The sequence below is a fragment of the Eretmochelys imbricata genome, chromosome 5 (assembly GCF_965152235.1).
Source record: "Eretmochelys imbricata isolate rEreImb1 chromosome 5, rEreImb1.hap1, whole genome shotgun sequence".
In the NCBI taxonomy this organism is placed as follows: domain Eukaryota; kingdom Metazoa; phylum Chordata; order Testudines; family Cheloniidae; genus Eretmochelys; species Eretmochelys imbricata.
The window spans coordinates 73,801,639-73,827,705 of NC_135576.1; the positions used below are offsets into that span (position 1 = coordinate 73,801,639).

A 26,067-nucleotide genomic window follows, 5' to 3' on the forward strand; every position below is an offset into this window, starting at 1 on the left:
GTTTATGTGGATACAGACTAACACGGCTACCCCTGATACATAAACGAGAAGGCCACACTCCTCACTCCAACATTTTTATTTTCAAATCGCATGATTTTTAAGCCTGTCTCAGGTCCCAGAATTTTGCCTCAATTTTTTTGACCTCTTGGAGTTGAAAATTGTGACTACCAAGGTACAGTCTGGGCTATGTCCCCTCAATTATCCAATCTGGGAGCTTTTTACCTTGCTTTACTATGAGGGCAACCACTCCTGTGGTCTGCTCACACACAGCCTCTAGTTTGTAAATCACTCCCAGTTATACTATATGAATGCTATAGTCAGCCACTCATGATCACATTACAGGGCAACATCAGCAAACTCCCAGTCTCAGACTTTCCCCCAGAAATGTGCATCTTGTACTGCCCAGCACCCTCCTGTACATTACAAGCTCATATAAAGTCTGTCATTTATTAATGGAAAATAATATGCACAAATCTGGTTTCCCAAACACTTCAGTCTAAACAACAAAACAAATTTATTAACTATGGAAAGATAGATTTTAAGTGCTTACATGTAATGAGGTAGGTATGTATGTCAGAATTGGTTACAAGGAGATAAAAGGTAAAACACAACTAACACCTAACTTAACAAGCTAAGTGAATACAAAGCAAAGGTCTCTCTCACTCACCACATATTCCAGTGGTCCTGCTGCCTGAACCTCTTTCAATCAGGATTTCCCCCCTCCTTCCCCAGTACAATGCTGCTTCTTTTGTTCTTCAGGTGTTGCAGCTGGGTAGACAGCAAGGAGGGAGAGATGATTCTCTTGTGCAAAAATCATCTCCAGGTGATGTTCAGGAGACAGAGTTTAATCTGCTGCTTTGACAAATTGTAGCTTTTTGCCCACCCTCTCTCTCCTGCCGAAGAATGGCCACTTAGTTAGGTGATGGTCCATTTGATCTTGTTGACCCTGGCTGAGGGGTTGGCTAGCGTTTTGTTTCTGGGGGACTTGTTTGTGACTACCCTCCAGAATACATTGGAACATGTCTTGCTAACATTATTCAGTGGAATTTTATATCCTTACATACAAATGTTGCCACACATATTTTACCAGGATACTAATGATCAGCAAATCATGAGTTTTCATATATCTTACACAATATGCTTTGAATAGAATTTAACATAGTCTTGTAGAAAGGGTGAACAGAGGGGTACAGACTGTCATAGCAATATGGGGAAGTGAAATAAGATGTTTCACTGCCCGCTTTGAGTGTCTGCTCACATACCCAGTTCTTTCTTTGGCCGTAACGCCCCTTCTCTTCCTCTTAAATTGCATTTCTTACCAAGAATTTACCCTGATTTCATCTCCAGCTCAGTTTCTGATTGGCACATCTGACCCTGCTCTCCACACTCTCAGCTGCAACCCTGAGTGTGTCTCTGTCATGGACATCCAGTGTTCCACCACTCTCAAGTTGAGCATCCTTCACAGTCCTTTCTTGCTCCTTCCCTGGCAGATGTTCCATAAATACTAAATTGTATTAGTGATATTGACTGCCTTCCCCCCCGCCCCCATCTTCTAGTTATACCTCCTTAGTTTACAGACACCTGAAAATGTGATTTTTTTTTTAAAATAAAAATGTTGAGCTAAAACTAGATAAATGTTAGTGCTACCAGTAAGACATTATGTAGCAAAATAACACGTCCACCATATTTATCTTCAAATTAGAGAGAGAGGAGCTAGCTTTTCTTCATATAAATGTGTGTGTAGAATATCTATAAATGTGTATATTATATATATAAATGTATAAAGTATGCTGATGAGGAACTGTGAAAAGATGCCAAGTCTACAGTAACTGAACGCATGTATTTATTTTCATAAATTAAGAGGACTATTTTTTTTTTTTTTAAATCCAAGGAATTACCTCTGAGATTACATTAAAACTCCACAGTAGATTGTGGATACTGGAAAATCGTTCAAACCTTTTTGGGTCATTATAGTAAATATTATATTAGAAATGAAAAAAATTGAAATGTCTTTTTATCCTTTGGAAAAATAATCCTAAAAGTTGTACCACTTAATTGTTGGCAAGTACTGTGAAATAAAGTATTTTGGAAATAAATATTGTACAGAAACCTTGTTACCACTCACAAAAGGTTAGTTACTATTTCAGAATTTTGAACATCTTCCAAATAAGCAAAGCCACGGCAAAATATATGTTCTATCTCCCTTTCAAGAAAATAAATAGGCAAACCATTTGAAGCTTCAGATAGCATAGAGTATATTAATCAAATATTGTTCTCATACAGCTATATTAAAATAAACCCCCCCCCATGAATCTTACCAAAAACAAAGTAATTTTAAAGTAAACCAATATAAATAAAGTTAGGGCTTTTATTGCATTGTTTAGACTTTGCAGTATTTATTGTGTGTGTTCTAAGATGTCTGCAATATTCCAGAATAAGTGTGAATTAGGAGTGAAGTAAAAACCATAAATCTGCATTTCTAACACAACATGATGTTTAGTTTACCGCTAGAGGTCCCTTTCAAAATAAAACAAACATTTGGCTCAAGCCCCCCCCCCTAAAACCCTATTGACACTTACAGTTCTAAGAAATTTAAACGAAAACGTTGGACTCCCTTAATGTTGTTCCATCTGGGGGCAGGTAGTGGGAGTGAGGAGTCCAGCTCAATGTGCAGCTGAGGCTACTTAACCAAGGTAGCATGCAGCCACCAGTCGTCTCTCACACTCTTAAAGTTACTGAAACAATCCTGTAGTAAAACTGTCAAGGTTTTGGGGCCTAGACCATGGATGAGAGTTCTCTCAACAGCCCTGTTAGCAAATACACATTGCAAGCATGTCAAAGCATAACCACTATCCCCATTCCACTGTAAGAAAATGTACAGGAGATGTTAGGAAAACTCAGGAGTCGCATAGCAACCATGTGGTCTACTAAAATCACTACTGTATTGGGATTATTCCTAGCTCTGCCAGTGGCCTGCCAGGTGACCTTAGGCAAATGACTTCCCTTCTCTGTGCCTTAGTTTCCTGTCTTTAAAATGGGGATGATGAAGTAAAATACTTCAAGATGAAAAGCCCTGTATAAAAGCTGGGTCTTTTCATTATTACCTAGCCACAGTAGTATATCAGCTGCAAACCTAGGTGAGAAATAGAACTATCTAAATGACTATTAGCTCCTACCAACAAACATTTCTCTTTCTTTTTTAAAAGGCTAGGAAATTAAATGGCAAAAAACTTGGTTAATGCAGCGTTAAGGTTGCTGAGTGACAGCTCATGCCTTTCCAGAATATCAAATTCAGCAAAACTCAAACTTTTGAAAATTAGGAAATACAGAGTTAAGGTAACTCCTATGCAACCTTAATGCTGCCCTCTTTGAGCAATGTCCCATAGTGCCTATAACACACACATTCCCACTGTGCTTTTTCACTTCAATTGATGGACGGTAACTTCACTTACTGTACACAATCACAGTTCTTCTTAGGAGCTCCAACTTATTCCTCTCCCATCCAATACAGTTACACGTAAATGTGAATGTATCTGGACTATATGGAGACCATTCCCAGTGGCTACTGGAGGCTCTGGGGGCAGAGCTAAGGTTATGTGGGCGTTTACCTTAATTCTGTATTTCCTGTTTTCAGAAGTTTTAGTTTTGCTGAATTTGACATTCTGGAAGGGCAGAAGCTATCACTGGACAACCTTAACTCTGCATTAACTAAGATTTATGTCATTTAATATATTTAGTTCCATAACCAATTTAAAATGCATTTCTATGAACAAAACATAAAGAAATTCCAAATAGAGTTAAAAAAACTTTATAAGACTAACTTGAAGCAGGTGATAATTATGCTAATTAAACCTCTCAGCGGGTAACTGCCCTTCAGTTTTCTTCTCTTCTCCTATAGCCAGAGAAATTGGTTCCTGAAAGCCCCCTAGTTCTGTGGCTTATGTAGTAATACCTCCCTTACAATGGGATATTGTGATGCATAATTTGCTAATGTTTGTAAATCACTTTAGGTCCTTGACTTAAAAGTGATATAGAGTGTATTTTGTGTGTGGTTTCCTTTTATGTGCATTTTGTTTGTTACTTAAGAAGGAACAGACTTTGCAGGTCACACTATTAGCTGTTTTGGTTCTGCAATGTTAACAGAAGTGGAAAGCAACACAGAATAATTTTTGTCATAAATATTGGCAGGCATGATGGAATGCACCCAGGGTGTGGACCTGCTGATTAAGAATTCGCCATTTTTATTTAGTCACTTTCCAAAGCAAACCACATTTGCCATTAAGATTCTATTTTTGGAAAGGAAATTTAAGTATAAAACAGAATGTAAATGGGAACCTCAGGGGGTCAGCACTTTTGAAAATCATTTATTTTTAGATTTGATTTATAAATTGCTTCCCAAGAGCGTGGAAATCACTGTAAGTCACTGTCCTCTTTAATTTTAGGAATACAATGATTTACTTGAACATATCAGACCGTTACCCTCAAGGCTGTCACAATTACCATAGAATAAACAATATTTAAAGGGTGTTTTTGCAGATTAATTTAAAACAAGCCACATTATATAGTTGAGGGAGAATTTGCAGAATGTGCTTTGCGTAGGAACCCTAATGCCTACGTAGAGCCTGGCCATCCATGTTCATTGACACAGACTACTGAGAAATGTTGAAAGCTTACCTCCTTATTGCTTCTGCAGCAACTGATTCTAATTTGAACTCGTGTTTTATAGCTTGAGACAATTGGATGGCAGCTTAACCTTCAGATGGCTCAGTCCACCCAAGCTAAACTGAAATCTCCTCAAGCTGTATTAGAACTTGGAATGAGCAATGAAGATTCAAAGGTAGGAAAGCCACTGCCTGGCAGAGTGAATTTAGGAATTTTTGTAAGTATTATTATTTTAAGGTTCTAAGACTATAACTAGCTCTACTGATGGTCATTAATCTCACAGCAGTGTTTACATTTATTTTTTTAAAGGTAATTTAATTTAAGCAACTGGAATTAATAAAAAATTGGCGTATTGTTATTTGCATTAAGTAGGTTTTGGGACTGAATGCCATATAAGCAGTTCTTTGTGCTATGGGGTATGGTTATTGTATATAATGTACCTCATGATTGATAATGCTTAGATATTTTGCATATGGTTTTCCACTGCCTTCTATTTTATACTTTGTCAAAGTAGGGCTGAGATTTTATCAAATCATTATGCATGTGTTCTAAGACCACTATACAGGTGTAAATGACAGTGGAGAGCCAGGGTCTTTACATTTTTAATCGTACAGCCTTATCTACCATGTGGTTTTTAGCCATTGGTTTAGCTACACTGAGACAGCCACTGATGTAAACATGCTGCACCAATGTAAACCTTGGGTTGTGTTGGTGGATCTTACTTCAGTTTGAAATGGACATGCTACGTCAATGGAAGCCACTTTTTACATTTATGTTGTATATTTTGCTACTGGTTTGAATTGATCCAATTGCATTGTCTTATCCACAGTGGTGGGTAAACCTTAATATAGGCAAAGTCTGACTAATAGGGAAAGTAAATTTACAAAATCCCAAAGTAATACAAATAATGTTTTGTTTATGCTTGAATAGTAAGATCTACTGGTTTAGCATACTTTAGGATAGGATTATCTCACCTTGCCAGTGGAAAGTAACCTCTCCCCAACTTTTGTGGTCTCTACTTTAATCTGTGTTAGTGAAAAAGTAGATTTTAAAAAAAGGAGGAAAAATTTAATTCAAGGGACCTGATTCTGCTCTCAGACCTACATTAATCCACAATAACTCCACTAATTTAAGAACATAAGAATGGCCATACTGGGTCAGACCAAAGGTCCATCCAGCCCAGTATCCTGTCTACTGACAGTGACCAATGCCAGGTGTCCCAAAAGGAATGAACCTAACAGGTAATGATCTAGCGATCTCTCTCCTGCCATCCATCTCCACCCTCTGACAAACAGAGGCTAGGGACACCATTCCTTACCCATCCTGGCTAATAGCTATTAATGGACTTAACCTCCATGAATTTATCCACTTCTGTTTTAAATCCTGTTATAGTCCTAGCCTTCGCAACCTCCCCAGACAAGATGTTCCATGGGTTGACTGTGCGCCGAGTGAAGAAGAACTTCCTTTTATTTGTTTTAAACCTGCTACCCATTAATTTCATTTGGTGGCCCCTAGTTCTTATATTATGGGAACAAGTAAATAACTTTTCCTTATTCACTTTCTCCACACCACTCATGATTTTATATACCTCTCTCATATCCCCCCTTAGTCTCCTCTTTTCCAAGCTGAAAAGTCCTAGCCTCTTTAATCTCTCCTCTCATGGGACCGGTTCCAAACCCCTAATCATTTTAGTTGCCCTTCTCTAAATCTTTTCTAAGGCCAGCATATCTTTTTTGAGATGAGGAGACCACATCTGTATGCAGTATTCAAGATGTGGGCGTACTATGGATTTATATGAGGGCAATAAGATATTCTCTGTCTTATTCTCTATCCCTTTTTTAATGATTCCTAACATCCAGTTTGCTTTTTTGACTGCCGCTGCACACTGCGTGGATGTCTTCAGAGAACTGTCCACGGTGACTCCAAGATCTTTCTTCTGATTAGTTGTCGTTAAATTAGCCCCCATCATAATGTACATATAGTTGGGGTTATTTTTTCCAATGTGCATTACTTTACATTTATTCACATTAAACTTCATTTGCCATTTTGTTGCCCAATCACTTAGTTTGGCGAGATCTTTTTGAAGTTCTTCACAGTCTGCTTTCGTCTTAACTATCTTGAGCAGTTTAGTATCATCTGCAAACTTTGCAACTTCACGGTTTACCCCTTTCTCCAGATCATTTAGGAGTAGGTTGAATAGGATTGGTCCTAGGACTGACCCTTGGGGAAGGCAACTAGTTACCCCTCTCCATTCTGAAAATTTACCATTTATTCCTACCCTTTGTTCCCTGTCTTTTAACCAGTTCTCAATCCATGAAAGGATCTTCCCTCTTATCCCATGACAACTTAATTTACATAAGAGCTTTTGGTGAGGGACCTTGTCAAAGGCTTTCTGGAAATCTAAGTACACTATATCCACTGGATCCCCTTTGTCCACATATTTGTTGACCCCCTCAAAGAACTCTAATAGATTAGTAAGACATGATCTCCCTTTACAGAAACCATGTTGACTTTTGCGCAACAATTTATGTTCGTCTATGTGTCTGACAATTTTATACTTTACTATTGTTTCAACTAATTTGCCCGGTACTGATGTTAGACTTACCAGTCTGTAATTGCCAGGATCACCTCTAGAGCCCTTCTTAAATATTGGCGTTACCTTAGCTATCTTCCAGTCATTGGGTACAGTAGCTGATTTAAAGGACAGGTTACAAACCATAGTTAATAGTTCCACAATTTCACATTTGAGTTCTTTCAGAACTCTTGGGTGAATGCCATCTGGTCCCGGTGACTTGTTACTGTTAAGTTTCTCAATTAATTCCAAAACCTCCTCTAATGATACTTCAATCTGTGACAATTCCTCAGATTTGTCACCTACAAGAAACGGCTTAGGTTTGGGAATCTCCCTAACATCCTCAGCCATGAAAACTGAAGCAAAGAATTCATTTAGTTTCTCTGTGATGACTTTATTGTCTTTAAGTGCTCCTTTTGTATCTCGATTGTCCAGGGGCCCCACTGGTTATTTAGCAGGCTTCTGATGTACTTAAAAAACATTTTGTTATTACCTTTTGAGTTTTTGGCTCGCTGTTCTTCAAACTCCTTTTTGGCTTTTCTTATTACATTTTTACATTTAATTTGGCAGTTTATGCTCCTTCCTATTTATCTCACTAGGATTTGACTTCCACTTTTGAAAGATGCCTTTTTATCTCTCACTGCTTCTTTTACGTGGTTGCTAAGCCACGGTGGCTCTTTTTTAGTTCTTTTACTGTGTTTTTTAATTTGGGATATACATTTAAATTGAGCCTCTATTATGGTGTCTTTGAAAAGTGTCCATGCAGCTTGCAGGAATTTTTCACTCTAGTCACTGTACCTTTTAATTTCTGTTTAACTAACTGCCTCATTTTTGCATAGTTCCCCTTTCTGAAATTAAATGCCACAGTGTTGGGCTGTTGAAGTGTTCTTCCCACCACAGGAATGTTAAATGTTATTATATTATGGTCACTATTTCCAAGCAGTCCTGTTATAGTTATCTCTTGGACCAGATCCTGTGCTCCACTCAGGACTAGATAGAGAGTTGCCTCTCCCCTTGTGGGTTCCTGAACCAGCTGCTCCAAGAAGCAGTCATTTAAAGTATCGAGAAATTTTGTCTCTGTATTTCATCCTGAGGTGACCTGTATCCAGTCAATATGGGGATAATTGAAATCCCCCACTATTATTGAGTTCTTTATTTTGATGGCCTCTCTAATCTCCCTTAGCATTTTATCGTCACTATCACTGTCCTGGTCAGGTGGTCTATAATAGATCCCTACTGTTATTTTCTTATTAGAGCATGGAATTACTATCCATAGATATTCTATGGAACATGATTCATTTAAGATTTTTATTTCATTTGATTCTGCATTTTCTTTCACATATAGTGCCACTCCACCCCTTCCCCCCCCCCCATGACCTGTTCTGTCCTTCCAATATATTTTGTACCCCGGAATGATTGAATAGAGTTACTCCTGACTGACACTGGAGTAAATAAGGAGACTTAGGCCCTTGGTCTTTTTGGTGCCTTAAACTGGTGCCTGTAACAGAGTTTTTTGTTGTTAGAAAAAACAGTAGATTGCCGGAGGGTGAATTTTAAAAATCTTAATACAGAAAACAGATAGCATTTTGTATACAAGTTGTAATGAGCAACATATGTAAAATGCAGCTACAAAAAATGACTAAAAGAAAACACTAGAAAAACATGCACATGCTGCTATAAAGGAATATTCCCTCTTAATAAATAGTTTCTCTTGAAGTTTTGTTGTAGTTTTGATGATAAGAGTAAGTAACCCTTTTAAAAAAAAGTGAATTTATTAAGATTTCGTACATTATGGCAGAGAGACAGAATGGATCCTAATGCATCCAACCATGCCACCTTGAGCTGTGGTTTATCCTATATTAAAGTCACATGGGGTCAGGCTTGGTCATTACTTAGATGGGAGATCACTAAGAGAAACGCAGGTGCTGCAGGTACTTGTATTAGTGAATCAAGTGAAGATCTTTTTGGGGAGGTGCAGAACCAATGCATATGCTTTATTTTAGTGGAGCGCTGTACTGTTGGATATGCTGATTTTTGGTTGAGATGTAAAACCAGGATCATGTTTGTAGTTATTAAAGACTCCGTAGCCCTTATCACAAGAATAGGGTGATAAGGCTATGTCCTGGCCAAATTCAGACCTGCATAATTATATTCTTCTTGTTTAAACTCTTCCAGAAGAAACTGGATATTGTATGTATTCTTTTTCACTTTTTGTCCTAAAACGTTTTGTAGCTAATGTTATCAGCTGCAGGGTTGCTCCAGGCTGGGACCAAGGGGTTCGGAGGGCGGGAGGGGGATCAGGGCTGGGGTAAGGGGTTGGGGCACGGGAGGGTGTCAGGGGTGCAGGCTCTGAGCGGCGCTTACCTCAAGCAGCTCCTGGAAGTAGCAGCACGTCCTCCCTCTGGCTCTTATGTGGAGGCACGGCCAGGAATCTCTATGCATTGCCCCGTTTGCAGGTGCCGCCCCCGCAGCTCCCATTGGCTGCAGTTCCCAGCCAATGGGAGCTGTGGAGCTGGCACTTGGGGAGGGGACAGCATGCCGAGCCCCTGGCTGCCCCTACACGTAGGAACCAGAGGACATGCCGCTGCTTCCAGGAGCCACGCAAAGCCACAGCAGCCAGGGAGCCTGCCTTAGCCCCGCTGTGCCGCCAACTGGACTTTTAACGGCCCAGTCAGCAGTGCTGACTGGAGCTGCCAGGGTCCCTTTTCAACGAGGTGTTCCGGTCGAAAACTGGACACCTTGCAACCCTAGATCCATTCCTTGTCACCCATTCCAAGCTTCTGGCAAACAGAGGCTAGGGACACCATCCCTGCCCATCCTAGCTAATAGCCATTGATGGACCTATTCTCCATGAATTTATCTAGTTCTTTTTTGAACCCTGCTATAGTCAACCTCCCAACTTAACTAGGTACAGCCTCCTTCCTTATTCGCAATGTAAACTCACAAGCCCCAGTAGTCAGAGCTTCATACCACTCTGGGCAGCAGTGATACTGTGTCCAGCTCCAGTTTGTCCTCCTTGGGAGATTCCTCCCTACCACAGTACTCCTCCTGGCTCCTGTCCTGGGATGTCCCCCGTTGGCCGCTCTGTCCCTCCCAGGCTTCGGGTAGGTTCTCGGCTTTTTCACTCTGGGAGGTCCTGCTTGCTGCTGCCCTTCTGTCTGGAGCCCCAGACACACATCCTGTTGCTCTCCTGCTCTCTCCTTACACCTCCCCCTCAAAAACAAACAAGCAAGCAAAAATAATAATTAATTAAAAAATAAAAAGCACTCCCTCTTCCTGGAACAATTAGCAGTCCCTCCCCTTAGTACAAAGATTTAAAAGGGCTATGCTCTCTAAACCCCAAAAGGGCTACACTTGTTTTTCTGGTACCATGGTGTACGTTTTCTTATCTTTGTTGTGGATACTATATTCCACCCCAGGATACCTTCTGCCCTGTGTTAGGACACAGAACCAATGGCTCTTGCCTTTGAGAGGTATTTTATTCACTAATGCCAAAATCTACATTTAGTTTTGCAGAGTATTGTGGAATATATATTACTTGACATAAGTGAGCAAAGTGAACAGAACTGTAGGAAAGACCTAATATAATTTGGTTAACATATCTGCCCATATGCTGGGTATAATACGTTATTAATATAGCGTGCCTTACCCCTAACATACATGTATTGGCTAATAGTTAAGACTGTTAAAAGTGTGTATGCAGATGTTCATATCTTTGCAGTGTTGTGCCCAGTATTTCCACCTGTGACGTGTAGGACCAAGTATATATATGTGTGTGTGCGTGCACGCAATTATATGCATGAACACACAGCAGTTGAGTAGAGGCCCAGCTGAAAGTTTTTTCCCTTGTGTTTAGTGGATTCATTTTGGCTTGTTTTGTAATCTGTATACAGTATTTTCAGGGTTTAAAATAGATAATTCAGGCTCTAATTCTGGCTTTCATATATTTGGTGTTAGACAAGTCACTCAATTCCTTTGCATCAGTTTCCAGCTATAAAAATATAAAGACAAAATCCTTACCCATTGGGTTGGGTTGACATTAGATTCCTGTGGAACCAGTCTGCCTGTATGATGTAGCTTGTAGATTGTTGAAACCTCAATCCATATACCTCAAAAGTGGTTTTTTCCCACCCAGCCTGGCCACATAGTGACATATTAGTATTTACCAATAGATCATGTGGCTTTTTTTTAATTCAAAAGACAGTTTATTTTGTTCAACCCACCGGCACACATTTCCTCTATAAACACAACTCCAGTTCCTAAACTTTCTGTTGATTCTTTGTTTCTTTTTATTGATGCAATCAGATGGAATTAGGTTTTCTTACAGTTTCTACATGCCTTTAATAACAACTCTGAAATTGGTGCTTAGTAGATGGAATGGTGCAACAACAAAAACATACAAATGCTGTAGTGTTTTGGATACTGAAATTTAGAAATCTGACTTGACCTGAAGAATAACCGCAACTGGCTTGTGGCTTATTGATCACATAGGATAAGTTTTAAGACAGAAAGGCACTCATCTACGTGATTCATAGAAGTGTTGAGGCTTAATTAGTTAATGTTTGTAAAGTACTTTTCATCATCAGAGTTCTGTATATGAAAATGCTAAGTACTTATCTCAGCATCCTAAATGTTCTACAGCTTTTCTCATTTTCTCCCTAAACTTATACATAGAGGTAATTGCAGCCTCTTACACAGAATTTTGATATGCATGCCAGTTACTATTTCAAAATGGCTAATTGTTTATATATGCTATTTATCCTCCATGCTTGAAAGTAATGGCCTGTTGTTGCTCCATGAAGGAGAGAGATGGAAATGATTTACAGAAATTTCTTTCTAGATTAGCTCATTAGGGGGCAGTAGTGCTCTTTTACTTCATTACACTTCTCTGGCACTTAACTGTTTTTTGAAATAAAATTCAAAATCAATTGTGAAGTCAGTAGTTGTGGGAAATGCTAAATGTTTACGTTTCTAATCTGTATATAACAATAGAGTTCTGTTGCACCAGTTTACAAAATTAATGCCTATTAATCAAAATATGCAGAGCAAAGTAAATGAAATTTGTCTTTATTTTCATTTTTGCTAATTGTACTAGTATAAGCACATTCATTTAGGTTTACTACAGCTAACTAAATTAAAGATCACTCAAACATAAGCTCCTTTGTCAGAATCTAACATTCAAAATTGGTACTTGATTTTCCTCTCTGGAGAAATAATTTTAAACCCTTGGATGTTTCTATGGTATTGTTCCATAGCTATGATTTAAAGTAGTTCAAAGGTAATCTGTGTTGAAGGGTACACAATACCGCAGATTAGTATTCCATGGAATAATTTTTGGCAGGTATAAAATAACTTTCAGAGTTATAATACTTAAAGTATTATACCAGAAAAAAACCCGAAGGAAATATTCTATTTGTATTATTAGTTGCAGTATCTTAATTGCCAAGGAAATATGCTGTCTAAAACTCTAAAATTAAACTAGGATTATCTGAATTTTGGTAAATTTGTATTCTCATTTGCTACAAGATTCATTGTTCACTTATCCTCAGTCCTTTTGTTTCGTCTGTCTTTTCCTGGGGAGCTGGTATGAAATCACCTTGACAACAAAAACATCATTTAGCTTATGGTAAATTGGATTGGAGTCTGATTACAGATGGTGCTTTATTTATGGAAAGGAAATTTTAACTTGGAGTCAAAGTGAGACCTGCTGATACATTTTGAGGATTGAAAATGTTAAATTATATTTCTAAATCTTAAACAAGGATCTAAAAAGGATTTCTTACATAGGTTTACTATAACATTTCTTAATCATAGTGCTGTTAAAAACGTCTTGTGTAATTTTAATAATTTTTTTCTTGTTAAGGAGGCACTGAAAGAAATTTGTTTGGGAATATTTTATTGGTTTTTAAAATGTTGCTACTTTTTCCCTACTGTAAATAGTTACCATTCTGACTTTTTTCAGAAATTGTAGAAAACTGATAATTTATCTAGGACCTAATGGATATTAATGTCTTTATGGTTGAAGAGCCAGTTAACCAGTGGAAGGAATACAAGTTAATAATTCTTATTCCGATATCTGTGCTGCCAGGTATGATACTAGTTTGCAAACAAAGAAGTAATCAAAAGAAAAAGCCCTGAGGTGTAAAAATAAATAATCTAGACAAATTCATTTTCATAATAATTTATGTATGTAGAAAATGAGGTGATACAGTATTATTATACTTTCAGACTATGGCATCAGTTGTGCCTAAATTGCAGATGACAAATCTCCATAAACCATCTCGGCCTAATCTCTATAATAGCTCAAGATTATCCTCTGTATCCCCTGGGGCCATCTCAGACACTTGTGTTGTGAAGCTCATAGAAAAGTTTAAGAGATCTTCAGGATATCGCCTTACTGTTTGTACTGAGCGCTTCCCAAAGAGGGATGAGTGTGTTTGAGCTCCTGGAAGGGTTTAGAGGCCTGGTTGATCTGTCCCCCTCTTTACTCTCCAGGGATCATGGCTTCTTTAGTGCCACTGGCCATTCCTGCCACACCATTCCGTTAGGAGCAGACAACACAAAATGGAAGAAAAGGACACATATGATTTATTGTGAGATTGGACATATATATTGCCTGAATTATGCCTGAAAATCCTCATTTCCTATCTACCATTCTCCCATTTTGTATTCTGCTTAGTATTATTTTCTCCAAATATATTACCTTGTAGTTATCTAAATGAAATCTTATTCCACTGACTTCTTTTCTCCCTTTTTCTTGTTGCTTTCCCCCCCTTCTCCATTTCACATACAACTTCTTTTTAACCTTTGGTTCTTTAAGTATTTCTTCATGTGGCCACATTGGGCTTCTTTCTTTTTGCTCATATTTTTTTTTTTCTACTAGAATTGCTATTTGTAGTGTTCATGTGATAATATCTCTGAGTATATTGCAGTTTTCAGGTATCCGGTTACTTCCCAAACCTTGTCACAGGTGATCCTGTCAGAGTTGCCAATATAATACGAAACAAAATTAACAAGATGCCAATTTTTTGTAAATACCCAATTTTTTCCTGACAGATCTTATTAAAATATAATTTTACCATAATAGGTTTATGTTCATGCTTATGTCATTTTTATCAGACAACTTTAATAACACCATTGACCTTTCTAAAGGAAAGATGATAGCATTAGAAATATTTTGAACAGATTTTCTTCAATAATTTCTTTAAAATCAATAAAGCAGTCTTACTGTACTTGGCAGAAATGCAATGCATCATCACACAGGAACTATTTTAGATCTATAAAGGTCTAAAATTAGTATTTGGAGCAGACTCTTTTTTACTGACCGCCCAATTGCTCCCCCCATCCCTGATTTTAACAGAGTTTCTGCGAGTGTATGGACTTTGACAAGCTCAGATCCTGTCTACTTCTCTTACCTTCACAAAGTATGCTTTTTTTATTCATTAGGTTCACCATTCTGGGCATTTCCTTCCATCTTTAACAGCAAGGCAGAGCAGACCAAGAGAAATAGTGCTTTCCTTCTCATTGAGCTCTGCTATCTGCTGACTTCAGCTGAAAATGTAGTTTCTGGTCTGCATGCCACCTAGGCAGAAGTGACCTGCCGTCCAGTGCACTATGGATCTTTAAGGAAAAATGTACGAAACTTTATCAAGTTTCCCTTTTCATTCTTCCTCTGAAGGGGTTTTTGTCTGTAGCTTGGGCTTAACAGTTTGAAACAGTGGCCAGTGGTGATAGCCTTTGAAGCAAGGATGGCTCTTCTTTCCCCTTCAGAGAGTAAAGCAAGTGGGGTTCAGGTTCAGGAGGCAGGGCTGAACGAATCTAAGGCTGAGGTAACGTCCCATTCCTCTTAAGAGCCTGATGCTTCCACAGTTCTCAGGGATCAGGGCTTATCTGGATATTGTTTTCTCAAAAAGCCCTTAATAAGTGTAGTAGGACGAGAGCCTGAAACATAAGCCCTTGTATTAGAGGCCTGGTATGAGGCAGAACCTGCTCACAAAATTTGGCAAGAACAGGGCTAATATTGCAAAAATACACATTCTTAAGGAGTGCTAGTCACAGAGTGCTCATGCAAACACATGCCAATATCAAGTGGTACCAAAACATCCCGTTATCAAGGATGGTACAAAAACATTCCCCAAGGATAACAGGAACACACTGACCCACTCCTAAAAGATAAGGTCAGGATAACAGTACGAATAAAGATGTTTTAATCAAACCAATATGTACAAGAATAAGTAATAACTAGCCACGTCAGGGGGAAGTAACTACAGTAACTATGTCAGAGGGGCAGTACTAACATGTTTGTATCAGGGTATAAAAATGTATCTCAGAGGGAATATTTTTGTCTGGCCTAGGGAGGAACGGGAAGTCCTGCCGTCTGAGCTGGTCTATTGTTATGGGCATACATGTATGAGCAGTCCGGTAAAGTTTGTGGAATACTAGTACTGTGCTTCGTCAACAAGAAACGTGGCTGGGTGCCTTCGTCCCTCAATGGATCTTGTGGTCATTGGGTGGTTTGCTCGAGGTCTCCTGTGCCAGCTGTCTGCGCAGGGCTGGGGCGGCACACAGAGGGAACACACACATGCAGCCAAACATCTAACCACACTAAGAAGAGTAAATTGTGCTTCTAGCTCCTTCAAAAAGAAGGCAATTAAAACAGAAACCCCTTACTTTCAGATGTTGGAGGAGTTCTCATCAGGAGCAAACAGAATGCAAAAGTAAACGGCCCCCCACAGCCTGCACCCTACCCGTGCACTCTACCCTGGCCCTTTCCCTCCTAGATAGGAAGATAAATGCTCGTTTTCCTTCGAAAACGTGTTATAGTTTTGCCTCTGTAGTACAGAGGTGAATTGAGCGCTGGATATAATTTTTCCACTGTTAATTTCAGTAATTGGAAAAATATTTGAATTACTTAGATTACGTTAGTCAGTTTCAGAGTAACAGCGGTGTTAGTCTGTATTCGCAAAAAGAAAAGGAGTACTTGTGGCACCTTAGAGACTAACCAATTTATTTGAGCATAAGCTTTAGTGAGCTACAGCTCACTTCATCGGATGCATACTGTGGAAAGTGTAGAAGATCTTTTATACACACAAAGCATGAAAAAATACCTCCACCCACCCCACTCTCCTGCTGGTAATAGCTTATCTAAAGTGATCACTCTCCTTACAATGTGTATGATAATCAAGGTGGGCCATTTCCAGCACAAATCCAGGGTTTAACAAGAACGTCTGAGGGGGTGATAGGGGTAGGAAAAAACAAGGGGAAATAGGTTACCTTGCATAATGACTTAGCCACTCCCAGTCTCTATTCAAGCCTAAGTTAATTGTATCCAATTTGCAAATGAATTCCAATTCAACAGTTTCTCGCTGGAGTCTGGATTTGAAGTTTTTTTGTTGTAATATCGCAACTTTCATGTCTTTAATCGCGTGACCAGAGAGATTGAAGTGTTCTCCGACTGGTTTATGAATGTTATAATTCTTGACATCTGATTTGTGTCCATTTATTCTTTTACGTAGAGACTGTCCAGTTTGACCAATGTACATGGCAGAGGAGCATTGCTGGCACATGATGGCATATATCACATTGGTGGATGTGCAGGTGAACGAGTGTGATAGTGTGGCTGATGTGATTAAGCCCTGTGATGGGGTCCCCTGAATAGATATGTGGACACAGTTGGCAACGGGCTTTGTTGCAAGGATAGGTTCCTGGGTTAGTGGTTCTGTTGTGTGGTATGTGGTTGCTGGTGAGTATTTGCTTCAGGTTGGGGGGCTGTCTGTAGGCAAGGACTGGCCTGTCTCCCAAGATTTGTGAGAGTGTTGGGTCATCCTTCAGGATAGGTTGTAGATCCTAGATAATGCGTTGGAGGGGTTTTAGTTGGGGGCTGAAGGTGATGGCTAGTGGCGTTCTGTTATTTTCTTTGTTAGGCCTGTCCTGTAATAGGTGACTTCTGGGAACTCTTCTGGCTCTATCAATCTGTTTCTTCACTTCCGCAGGTGGGTACTGTAGTTGTAAGAATGCTTGATAGAGATCTTGTAGGTGTTTGTCTCTGTCTGAGGGGTTGGAGAAAATGCGGTTGTATCGCAGAGCTTGGCTGTAGACGATGGATCGTGTGGTGTGGTCAGGGTGAAAGCTGGAGGCATGTAGGTAGGAATAGCGGTCAGTAGGTTTCCGGTATAGTGTGGTGTTTATGTGACCATCGTTTATTAGCACTGTAGTGTCCAGGAAGTGGATCTCTTGTGTGGACTGGACCAGGCTGAGGTTGATGGTGGGATGGAAATTGTTGAAATCATGGTGGAATTCCTCAAGGGCTTCTTTTCCATGGGTCCAGATGATGAAGATGTCATCAATATAGCGCAAGTAGAGTAGGGGTGTTAGGGGACGAGAGCTGAGGAAGCGTTGTTCTAAGTCAGCCATAAAAATGTTGGCATACTGTGGGGCTATGCGGGTACCAATAGCAGTGCCACTGATCTGAAGGTATACATTGTCCCCAAATGTAAAATAGTTATGGGTAAGGACAAAGTCACAAAGGTCAGCCACCAGGTTAGCCGTGACATTATTGGGGATAGTGTTCTTGACGGCTTGTAGTCCATCTTTGTGTGGAATGTTGGTGTAGAGGGCTTCTACATCCATAGTGGCCAGGATGGTGTTATCAGGAAGATCACCGATGGATTGTAGTTTCCTCAGGAAGTCAGTGGTGTCTCGAAGGTAGCTGGGAGTGCTGGTAGTGTAGGGCCTGAGGAGGGAGTCTACATAGCCAGACAAATCCTGCTGTCAGAGTGCCAATGCCTGAGATGATGGGGCGCCCAGGATTTCCAGGATTATGGATCTTGGGTAGTAGATAGAATATCCCAGGTCGGGGTTCCAGGGGTGTATCTGTGCAGATTTGATCTTGTGCTTTTTCAGGGAGTTTCTTGAGCAATTGCTGTAGTTTCTTTTGGTAACTCTCAGTGGGATCAGAGGGTAATGGCTTGTAGAAAGTGGTGTTGGAGAGCTGACGAGCAGCCTCTTGTTCATATTCCGACCTATTCATGATGACAACAGCACCTCCTTTGTCAGCCTCTTTGATTATGATGTCAGAGTTGTTTCTGAGGCTGTGGATGGCATTGTGTTCCGCACGGCTGAGGTTATGGGGCAAGTGATGCTGCTTTTCCACAATTTCAGCCTGTGCACGTCGGCGGAAGCACTCTATGTAGAAGTCCAGTCTGCTGTTTCGACCTTCAGGAGGAGTCCACCTAGAATCCTTCTTTTTGTAGTGTTGGTAGGGAGGTCTCTGTGGATTAGTATGTTGTTCAGAGGTATATTGGAAATATTCCTTGAGTCGGAGATGTCGAAAATAGGATTCTAGGTCACCACAGAACTGTATCATGTTCGTGGGGGTGGAGGGGCAGAAGGAGAGGCCCCAAGATAGGACAGCTGCTTCTGCTGGGCTGAGAGTATAGTTGGATAGGTTAACAGTATTGCTGGGTGGGTTGAGGGAACCATTGCTGTGACCCCTTTTGGCATGTAATAGCACGTAGTAGTTTAGAAAGTTTAGTGTCCTTTTTCTTTTGTAGAGAAGCAAAGTGTGTGTTGTAAATGGCTTGTCTAGTTTTAGTAAAATCCAGCCACGAGGAAGTTTGTGTGGAAGGTTGTTTTTTTATGAGAGTATCCATTTTTGAGAGCTTTCAGAAGTTCATGGAATATTGATATTAATTCCTTCTATTGGATGACAACTGAATGTTTTTTGTATTGACAAATATTTCAGCAACTACGTGCAATTACAAAAGTGTGTGTGTAATTTATTTAACAGAGGGGGTAACTGAGCCATAAAGATGTTAAATGACTTGCTCATATCATTCATGTGTGTGTATATATATATATATTATATCTGTACACGCCCATGTATAAATATACACTCACAGTTCAACTGATCCTAGAGTTTATTAGTTAGGCTATCATTTTTATGGTTAGCTTTGAGCAACTTACTATATATATTATACTGTAATTCCATAAAATCCAATTTGCAAGACCCAGGTTATTGTGCCTTGAAGTCCATCAGCTCTATCTCTGATGACCCATCGAAGGGAGCAGCTTTGCTACGTGACAATCTTCAACTGAAAATAGTCCACTGCCAGTCTTATAGAGTACTGCTCAAGAACTAACAGTAGGAGCGACACACATGTCCTGTTCTCTCTAATCTGATATTAGCTACCATGATGAGATATATAGTAGGAGAGTAGACTTCTCAGGTAACTGGAACCTTTAGACCATTATATATATCCACACAAGATAAGAGGTTGTGAAGAGGCCAGTTTGATCTAGTAGTTAGTCCAGACGACTGGAAATCAGGAGACTGGGATTGTCTTCTTGACTGTGCTAATAATTTGCTTAACCTCTTTGACTCAATTTTCCCATCTGTAAAATGGAGATTTTTATACATTTTTGTAAAGTGATTCTTCAGTAAAAAGCACTAAATAAATACTAAGTAGTATTTTAGATCATACATATCTTCAATGAGTATCTAGAGCATACCTACAAGTTAACATGCACTAATTAAAAAAAAAATTGCATTTTTTGCAAACTCTGCTAGTCTCTTAAATCCTGATCCTGCACCACTGAAGTCAATGGGAGACTTTGCTTTGGCTTGAGTGAGTATTGGAGTAGGGTCTTAGTGAGGTAAACTGTTGCAGGTGTCATAATGTCAGTTTCCTGTTCACAATGAAAGAGATGACTTTGAACATTTTAAAGCAGCGGAATTTGATACTGCCATATGCATATACATGACAATCAAAGAAAGAACTTTCTCCCAGCAGGCAACTGGCCTACCACAACATGTCTGTACCTATTGCCGACGGAGCTGCAGTTCCAGGATCGAACTCCTGAATCATCTCAGGACTCATATGTAAATTTGTGGTAGATCATCCTTGAATTGAGAGATTGCCAATGAATGAATGATACATGACAATTATTCTGTGACATGGTGTAAGCTTGATTTGTAATAACTGTAAGACTTGTATAACTTCTTGGTGTCTGCCGTTCTCACTTTAAAGGGATTCACTCATACTGTTCGTTGTAGGGTCCATTAATCTGTTATCTCTCTGCTTGGTTTTAATGGAGATGGGCCCTCTGGGATTTGCATTTTTAAAGTGTCTTTCTTTCAAAAATATTTTTATTATTCATAATTCTAAAAATAAAATATGAATTTCTTCCCTAGTAGATTCTGGCTTGCAGTTGCGTTAAATCTTTAAGAGCTGATTCATTCATATTTTATCTACAGGAACACAACTTCCTTTCTGTAAAGTGTGGCACATTCTAGATCCTCACTTGTGATTGTCCGTCTTATTAAGGGGTGATGTGATTGCTTTCCGTGATGGAGTGTCCACCCCACACAAGCCCTGTGTGAGTTAATGTGGGCCAGGAGGGGCTAACTAATCATAGATGCCACACCTGGAGCAGGGAACCAAGGATTGATAAGGCCTAAAAGCAGATGAAATCCAGTGGTGGGGAGGAGCTGGTATAGGAGTATAAAGCCAGGAAGTGAGAGCATGAAAGGGGCTGCAGGGAGGAGGTCTGCAGTCACTGCCTAGAGGAAAAGGGAGTTGTCCATGGACAAGTAGGAGATCTGGGGGAAAGTAAGCCCTGGGGTCCGGTCCTGTCATGGACCAGAGTCTTACAAGAGGCACAGAGGAGTAAAGTAGCCGTGGGGAACCGAGGAAGCTCTGATGGTAAACCGACAGATAGGCAAGGAGGTGGAATAGGAAGGAACCCAGGGAAATAGCAACAGGGTCTGAAACTGAGCTGACCTAGGTTGCTAGCCATAGGGTCCCTGGGCTGGAACCTGGAACAGGAGGCAGGCCTGGGTTCCCCACCAGCTGCTGGGGAAAGTGGCACAGGACCTGAAGTTGAAATGGAAAACTACCTGAAATGGCATTCAGACAGATAGTTCCATGGAACTTTGTTACCCTGGAAGGGAAGGACTTTATAGTGACCTGGCTGGAGGGCTGAGTCATGAAGAGGGAGCACTGAGTCCTGGCAAGAGAGAGACAGGGGCTACAGCACAAGCAAGCAAGCAAAGGAAGGTGGCACCCAACAGGGAAAGAGCTAATTCCCAGACCTAGTTCCAATTAGGTGCACCTGTAGTGATTGGAACCGCTTCACACTTTTGTGTAGGCTGTTGTGATGTAGTGCTGCTTCCAGTTGCCATTCTTTATAGTGGATCTGGAGTGGGATATGACGATGAAATACTTTCTTCGTTCAACCTAAGAAGTCAGCAATGGCCATATTTTCTTCCACCCAGTCCCCTTGTTAGGACATGATGCCATGGTATCATGGCATAGGTAACAGAGTCTCATCTAGAACCTGTATTGTGGGGAAAGGCAGCTGCTTGAGATCCAGCTGTTGAGCTTCTCATTACTCCAGAAGTAACCACTGCAGGTTTGGTTTGGAGCAGTCAGAGTTTTGTCTTGCAGCTTTCTACCCTGTCTCTATGGCAGAAACAAGTGTTAGAAACAAGGACAGGAAGAGGAACATTCATAGTGAGTTTTTATTCCTGTTTGTTTGTATTCTGTAGCACTCACAGGGTGCTAGGTGCTGTTCAAAATGTATGTGAAAACACAGTCCCAGTCCCCAGTTAGTCTAAGAAGATAAGCAACTTATGAAAGGGAGGGATAAAAACAGTCTCTCTGACACACACACACACACACACACACACACACTTTTTATTGATAAATGTCAACTATCCCAAACTAGTGATCCACCTCTATAATTAGTTCACTAGCTTCTTGTAGATGTCACAGTAGAAATAAGTTTCAAGGAGGGACTTCCAGGAGAACAGGGTAATGGCTTACTTTGAACTCGAAGAGCCCCCCATCTGTATGGAGCCCCATAGAGTGGAAGAAGGCACAAAATCAGTTGTGGGAGAGCAGACAAAGAGGAGATTAAGTCTACTAAAAATTCACAGAATTGGAAGTGTGGAAGGGGCTGGGGAAGTTGACTCTCAGACCCTAGTCTGACTTCTGTACTGAGACTCTTACACTCCAGCTGGTCTTTGCACAACTTTCTTGCTTTCTGGCTGCCTGCAAGATTTTTTAAAAAAATCTTCTATACCTTCTTCCCTTGTCTGCTACTAGGTTCTGCTTCTGAAGCTTCTGCAGGGTGGTCAGGAAATACAATCAGGATCTGCAGAGAGTATTTTCTGCCTTTTGGCTTTGAGTTGTGCTGATGAGTCAAATACCAACCCTTAATGGTGTTCATCAACAGCTCTTTGATAGGCTCTGCTGGATTCTGGGCTGTCTCCCCACCTAAACAGAACTAACAAAATTGTTATTATGAGGGAAAAGAAATGTAAACAAACACAAAGAGCTGGGGAGGAGGACCCTGCCTACCTGAGCACAGATGGTCTCCCAGGGGAAGGGTGAGCTAAAGAGTGGTATTGTGATTAGGATGTTTATTTTCTTTGTGATCTGTACTCTGTATTTCTTGTACTTAAGTAAAGAGCAATAATGTGTTAGACTTCCATGTAAAGCACGTGTGTTTATTATGTGCTACACCAACCATGCAACTCCCGAGAGAATTAAAATGTAACCTAGAAGGTGGGATTCACATAGTGTGTGTGTTTAAGATACTGGGGTATCTTGTGGGTCAACACAGGTCCTGGGAGCATAAGGTAGAAGGATTGTGGGGCTCCATTTCCATGAAGAGGTAGCAGACAGAGAGTCAGGATCCCGGAAATATGCCAGAGGTGCCAGGGAAGAAACAGTACTATAGCTTTCTGAGACCCAGGGAAGCTTAGCATACATGAAAAGAAAAGGAGTACTTGTGGCACCTTAGAGACTAACAAATTATTTGAGCATAAGCTTTCATGAGCTACAGCTCACTTCACTGGACCCTTTTGCAGCAATCTAGTGGGCTACTTGTAAAGCAAGCCCAAGCAGAACTGTCTCCTCTCAGTTTGGCATCTCATGGACAGATCATAGCCTGTGGGTAGAGTCTGTAGAAAAGTATATTCACTATTTTTTTTTTTTTTGGCCTTGTCTGTGATCTGTATCTAGCACCTTAGAGTTATCATCTGGGAACTGTGGCACTCCTGGTGATTCAGTTTCTTTTAAAAGGCAGATAGTTTTCTAACCAATTACATGGGAGAGGGTAAGATGTATAAGAAATGTAGCTTTCCTTTTCACTGGTAAGTATGAATGGTTGAGGGTGTTTTGTGCATGTCATTGTGCTATTTAAAAAGAACTCTGCCTCTCAAGTTGATGTTTCTGTGTAAAGCTACTGCAGGACCCTATAGCTACCAGTTAACTTATTTTTTAAGTAGATTCAGACCCTGATGTGACCCTCACTTCATGATGTCTGGGTTTTTTTTAAGTCTTCAACTGCAGTGTACAGTAGGAATCCAACATGACTCTCATTAATGAGTTATAAAATATAGTACATTTGGTTTCTTTTGCGTAAGTATTCAAGTAAAGTAGAAAAGATTCATGCAGGAAAATTGGCTGAAAACATTGTTAACCATCATTAAAAATATTCCATTAAATGCAGCATAGCCATGTCCTCACTCGCCATGTCAGCTTGGCCTGAATAACTGTTGGCTTATAACTGCCTCTTGCACATCATCTACCTTTTTGGACACTATCCTTAAAGTGGGTCATATTGCTTGGATATTTTTTTTTCTTAATATTTAAGAGAGTACCAGCAAGACTTAGTTTGACAGAAGCCAACCATTGTGGTGGACCTAGTTGTTCAGATTTGTTTTTTGTACTTTTGAGGTTTAATAAATGTTGAAGTTGAGTGTTATCCATTTCCATGAAAATTTAGTTGTGTTGTCTGACATGACAAAATCTGAACTGTACCACTTTGGACACAGTCACCTGCATGCTGGGAGATTTCTGAAAGGGTTAAAATTGTGTGTGTTATCCGCAAATTGAGACTGACATGATAAAGTGCAAAACTCCATTAAAAGTTCGTGTTTTTATACCATTATATTGTGTGTCTGTCTGTAATAACTGTTTCTGAAATCTGTTGCAGTTTGGAATACTGGATACTAAGTAGGAGACAAGAATGTAAAATAAATACCATCTTAGAAAAGAATTTGTAGAATTTGTCTGACATTGTACAAAAGTTGGCCAAAAGAGAGGAGTGAAGAAGGCAAAGGTATTTTAATAATACTCTGGTAAAAACTTGTTCAGTCCTTGTGAAACTCAAAGGTTTCTCTCAAGATTTTAGGAAAGGGCTTAGGGAGAAGCTGTTATAATATTGTAGGGCTCCGTTCTACCCTTAATAACGTGATCTTTAACTGCAATTGACCTCAAAACTGGTGAGTACAAAATGTTAGGTCTCTCACTACTAGTAGACTAGAGTGATGTGAATGGGAGCTGCACCTGTGAAATTGATGGAATAGTTGGGTTCTTTGTGCGTAGAGAAGAATGTATTAATCAGTTTTTTTTGCACATTTTTAAACAAGCCCAAATTAGATTTTCTTAGTTTTAAGATCTCAAAATAAAATTAGGAGAGGCAGGGAACAAATATAAGTGTGGTGGGTTCACTATCTTTATATTGTTTGAAGAAAATGCTAGGTCAACACTAACATTTGAGCACTACAGATAACATTCTGAAAAAGCCAAAGTAAATTTTGGGGGCATTTCTTTCTATTTCATGGCACCATATTGACAGCATTCTATCTTCTAAATGTAATTAGAAAATGTAAAGAAGCAGCCTGATTGGAGAATGACTTTTTATCTCATAAAATATTTGTACTTTCATGTTTTACCTTATGAAATCATTGTATACTCTGATGGAAACACGGGGAAATAGCCATTCAGTTTTTAATAGCAAAATACTTTGACTGAACTGGTGTATCTAAGTGGTCACCAGCCTTTTCACTAGCTTGGTCATCTCATCTTTGGAATGCTGCACAGCAAAATTTTGACGTGCACTTTCACTGTGTACTCAGCGTTTTCTCTGAAACAGTATTTTCATATTAAGTAGGAAAAAATGTTAATACAGCATTAGGGTAGTAAACTGTCTCCAGCTCTTGTCCACTGACAGTGATATGTGAGCTGATCCCATCACGTTTGTTTGTCATCAGCTTGGTTTTCTTTGCACTGATTTCCATGCTATTTTTTGCGGAGGTTTCATCCAATCATTTCACAAGGTTGGCAAGTTCATTTTTGCTGCCTGCCAGGCCATCAATGTCATCAGCGAACCGAAGATTTGAGATTGTTCGCCCCCCCCAATGCTGACTGTGCATATGTAATCTTCCAGGGATTCAGTCATTTATATGTTAAGTTTAGTAAATGCTGTGGATGCCTTTCCTATCCTTGATGTCCCTTCCTTCTTGAGGTCTCTGTTGGCCAATGTGTGCTGCCCAGGTAGGTGAATTGTTCTATTTTCTTGATATTTTTCCTTCTAATGTAATACTGCTTGACATCTGGGCTTCAAGGATGTTTGTTTTAGCATACCTAATTTTGAACCCTGCTTGGCCTACTGTTTTTGCCATGTTTTCTGTCTTTCTTTGTAACTTTTCAGGTGTGTTGCTAAGTAGCATTGTTATCATCAGCAAAGTTGAGATCTTCTTAGCATTTGCCATCATCTCATGCTATGCCAGTGTTTGCGTTGATAATACACTTCTTCATTATCCGGTCTGTAGCATGCCAAACAAAAGCGGAGATAAAATGCAGCCATGTTTCATGTCAGTGTCTGTATTGAGCTACTCTGGAGTGTATGGAGCACTTTGCATCTCTGTGCATGACCTTGATGATGTTGATGATGGTTTAACTGGGATTCCATAGAGTTGAAGAATATTCCATAATGTATGTCTGTGCAGACTGCCAAATGCCTTTTGAAAAATCAATACA

At 39.8% G+C, this 26,067-nt stretch overlaps 1 protein-coding gene across 7 annotated transcripts in view; it reads left to right on the forward strand.

Annotated features, from left to right (window-relative positions):
- The window catches only part of COMMD10 (COMM domain containing 10), a 159,116-nt gene that overhangs the window by 25,097 nt on the left and 107,952 nt on the right, over positions 1–26,067 (forward strand). For 3 of the 7 annotated variants that reach the window (XM_077817349.1, XM_077817353.1, XM_077817352.1), the window contains exon 5: positions 4,727–4,837. The exons of 1 other annotated variant lie outside the window; for it this stretch is intronic. In XM_077817349.1, coding sequence (XP_077673475.1) covers positions 4,727–4,837 — 111 coding nt within the window. Of the gene's footprint in view, positions 1–4,726; positions 4,880–20,022; positions 20,267–26,067 lie in introns of those variants that run through there. 3 more of the 7 variants (XM_077817348.1, XM_077817351.1, XM_077817350.1) reach the window with 2 other exon arrangements.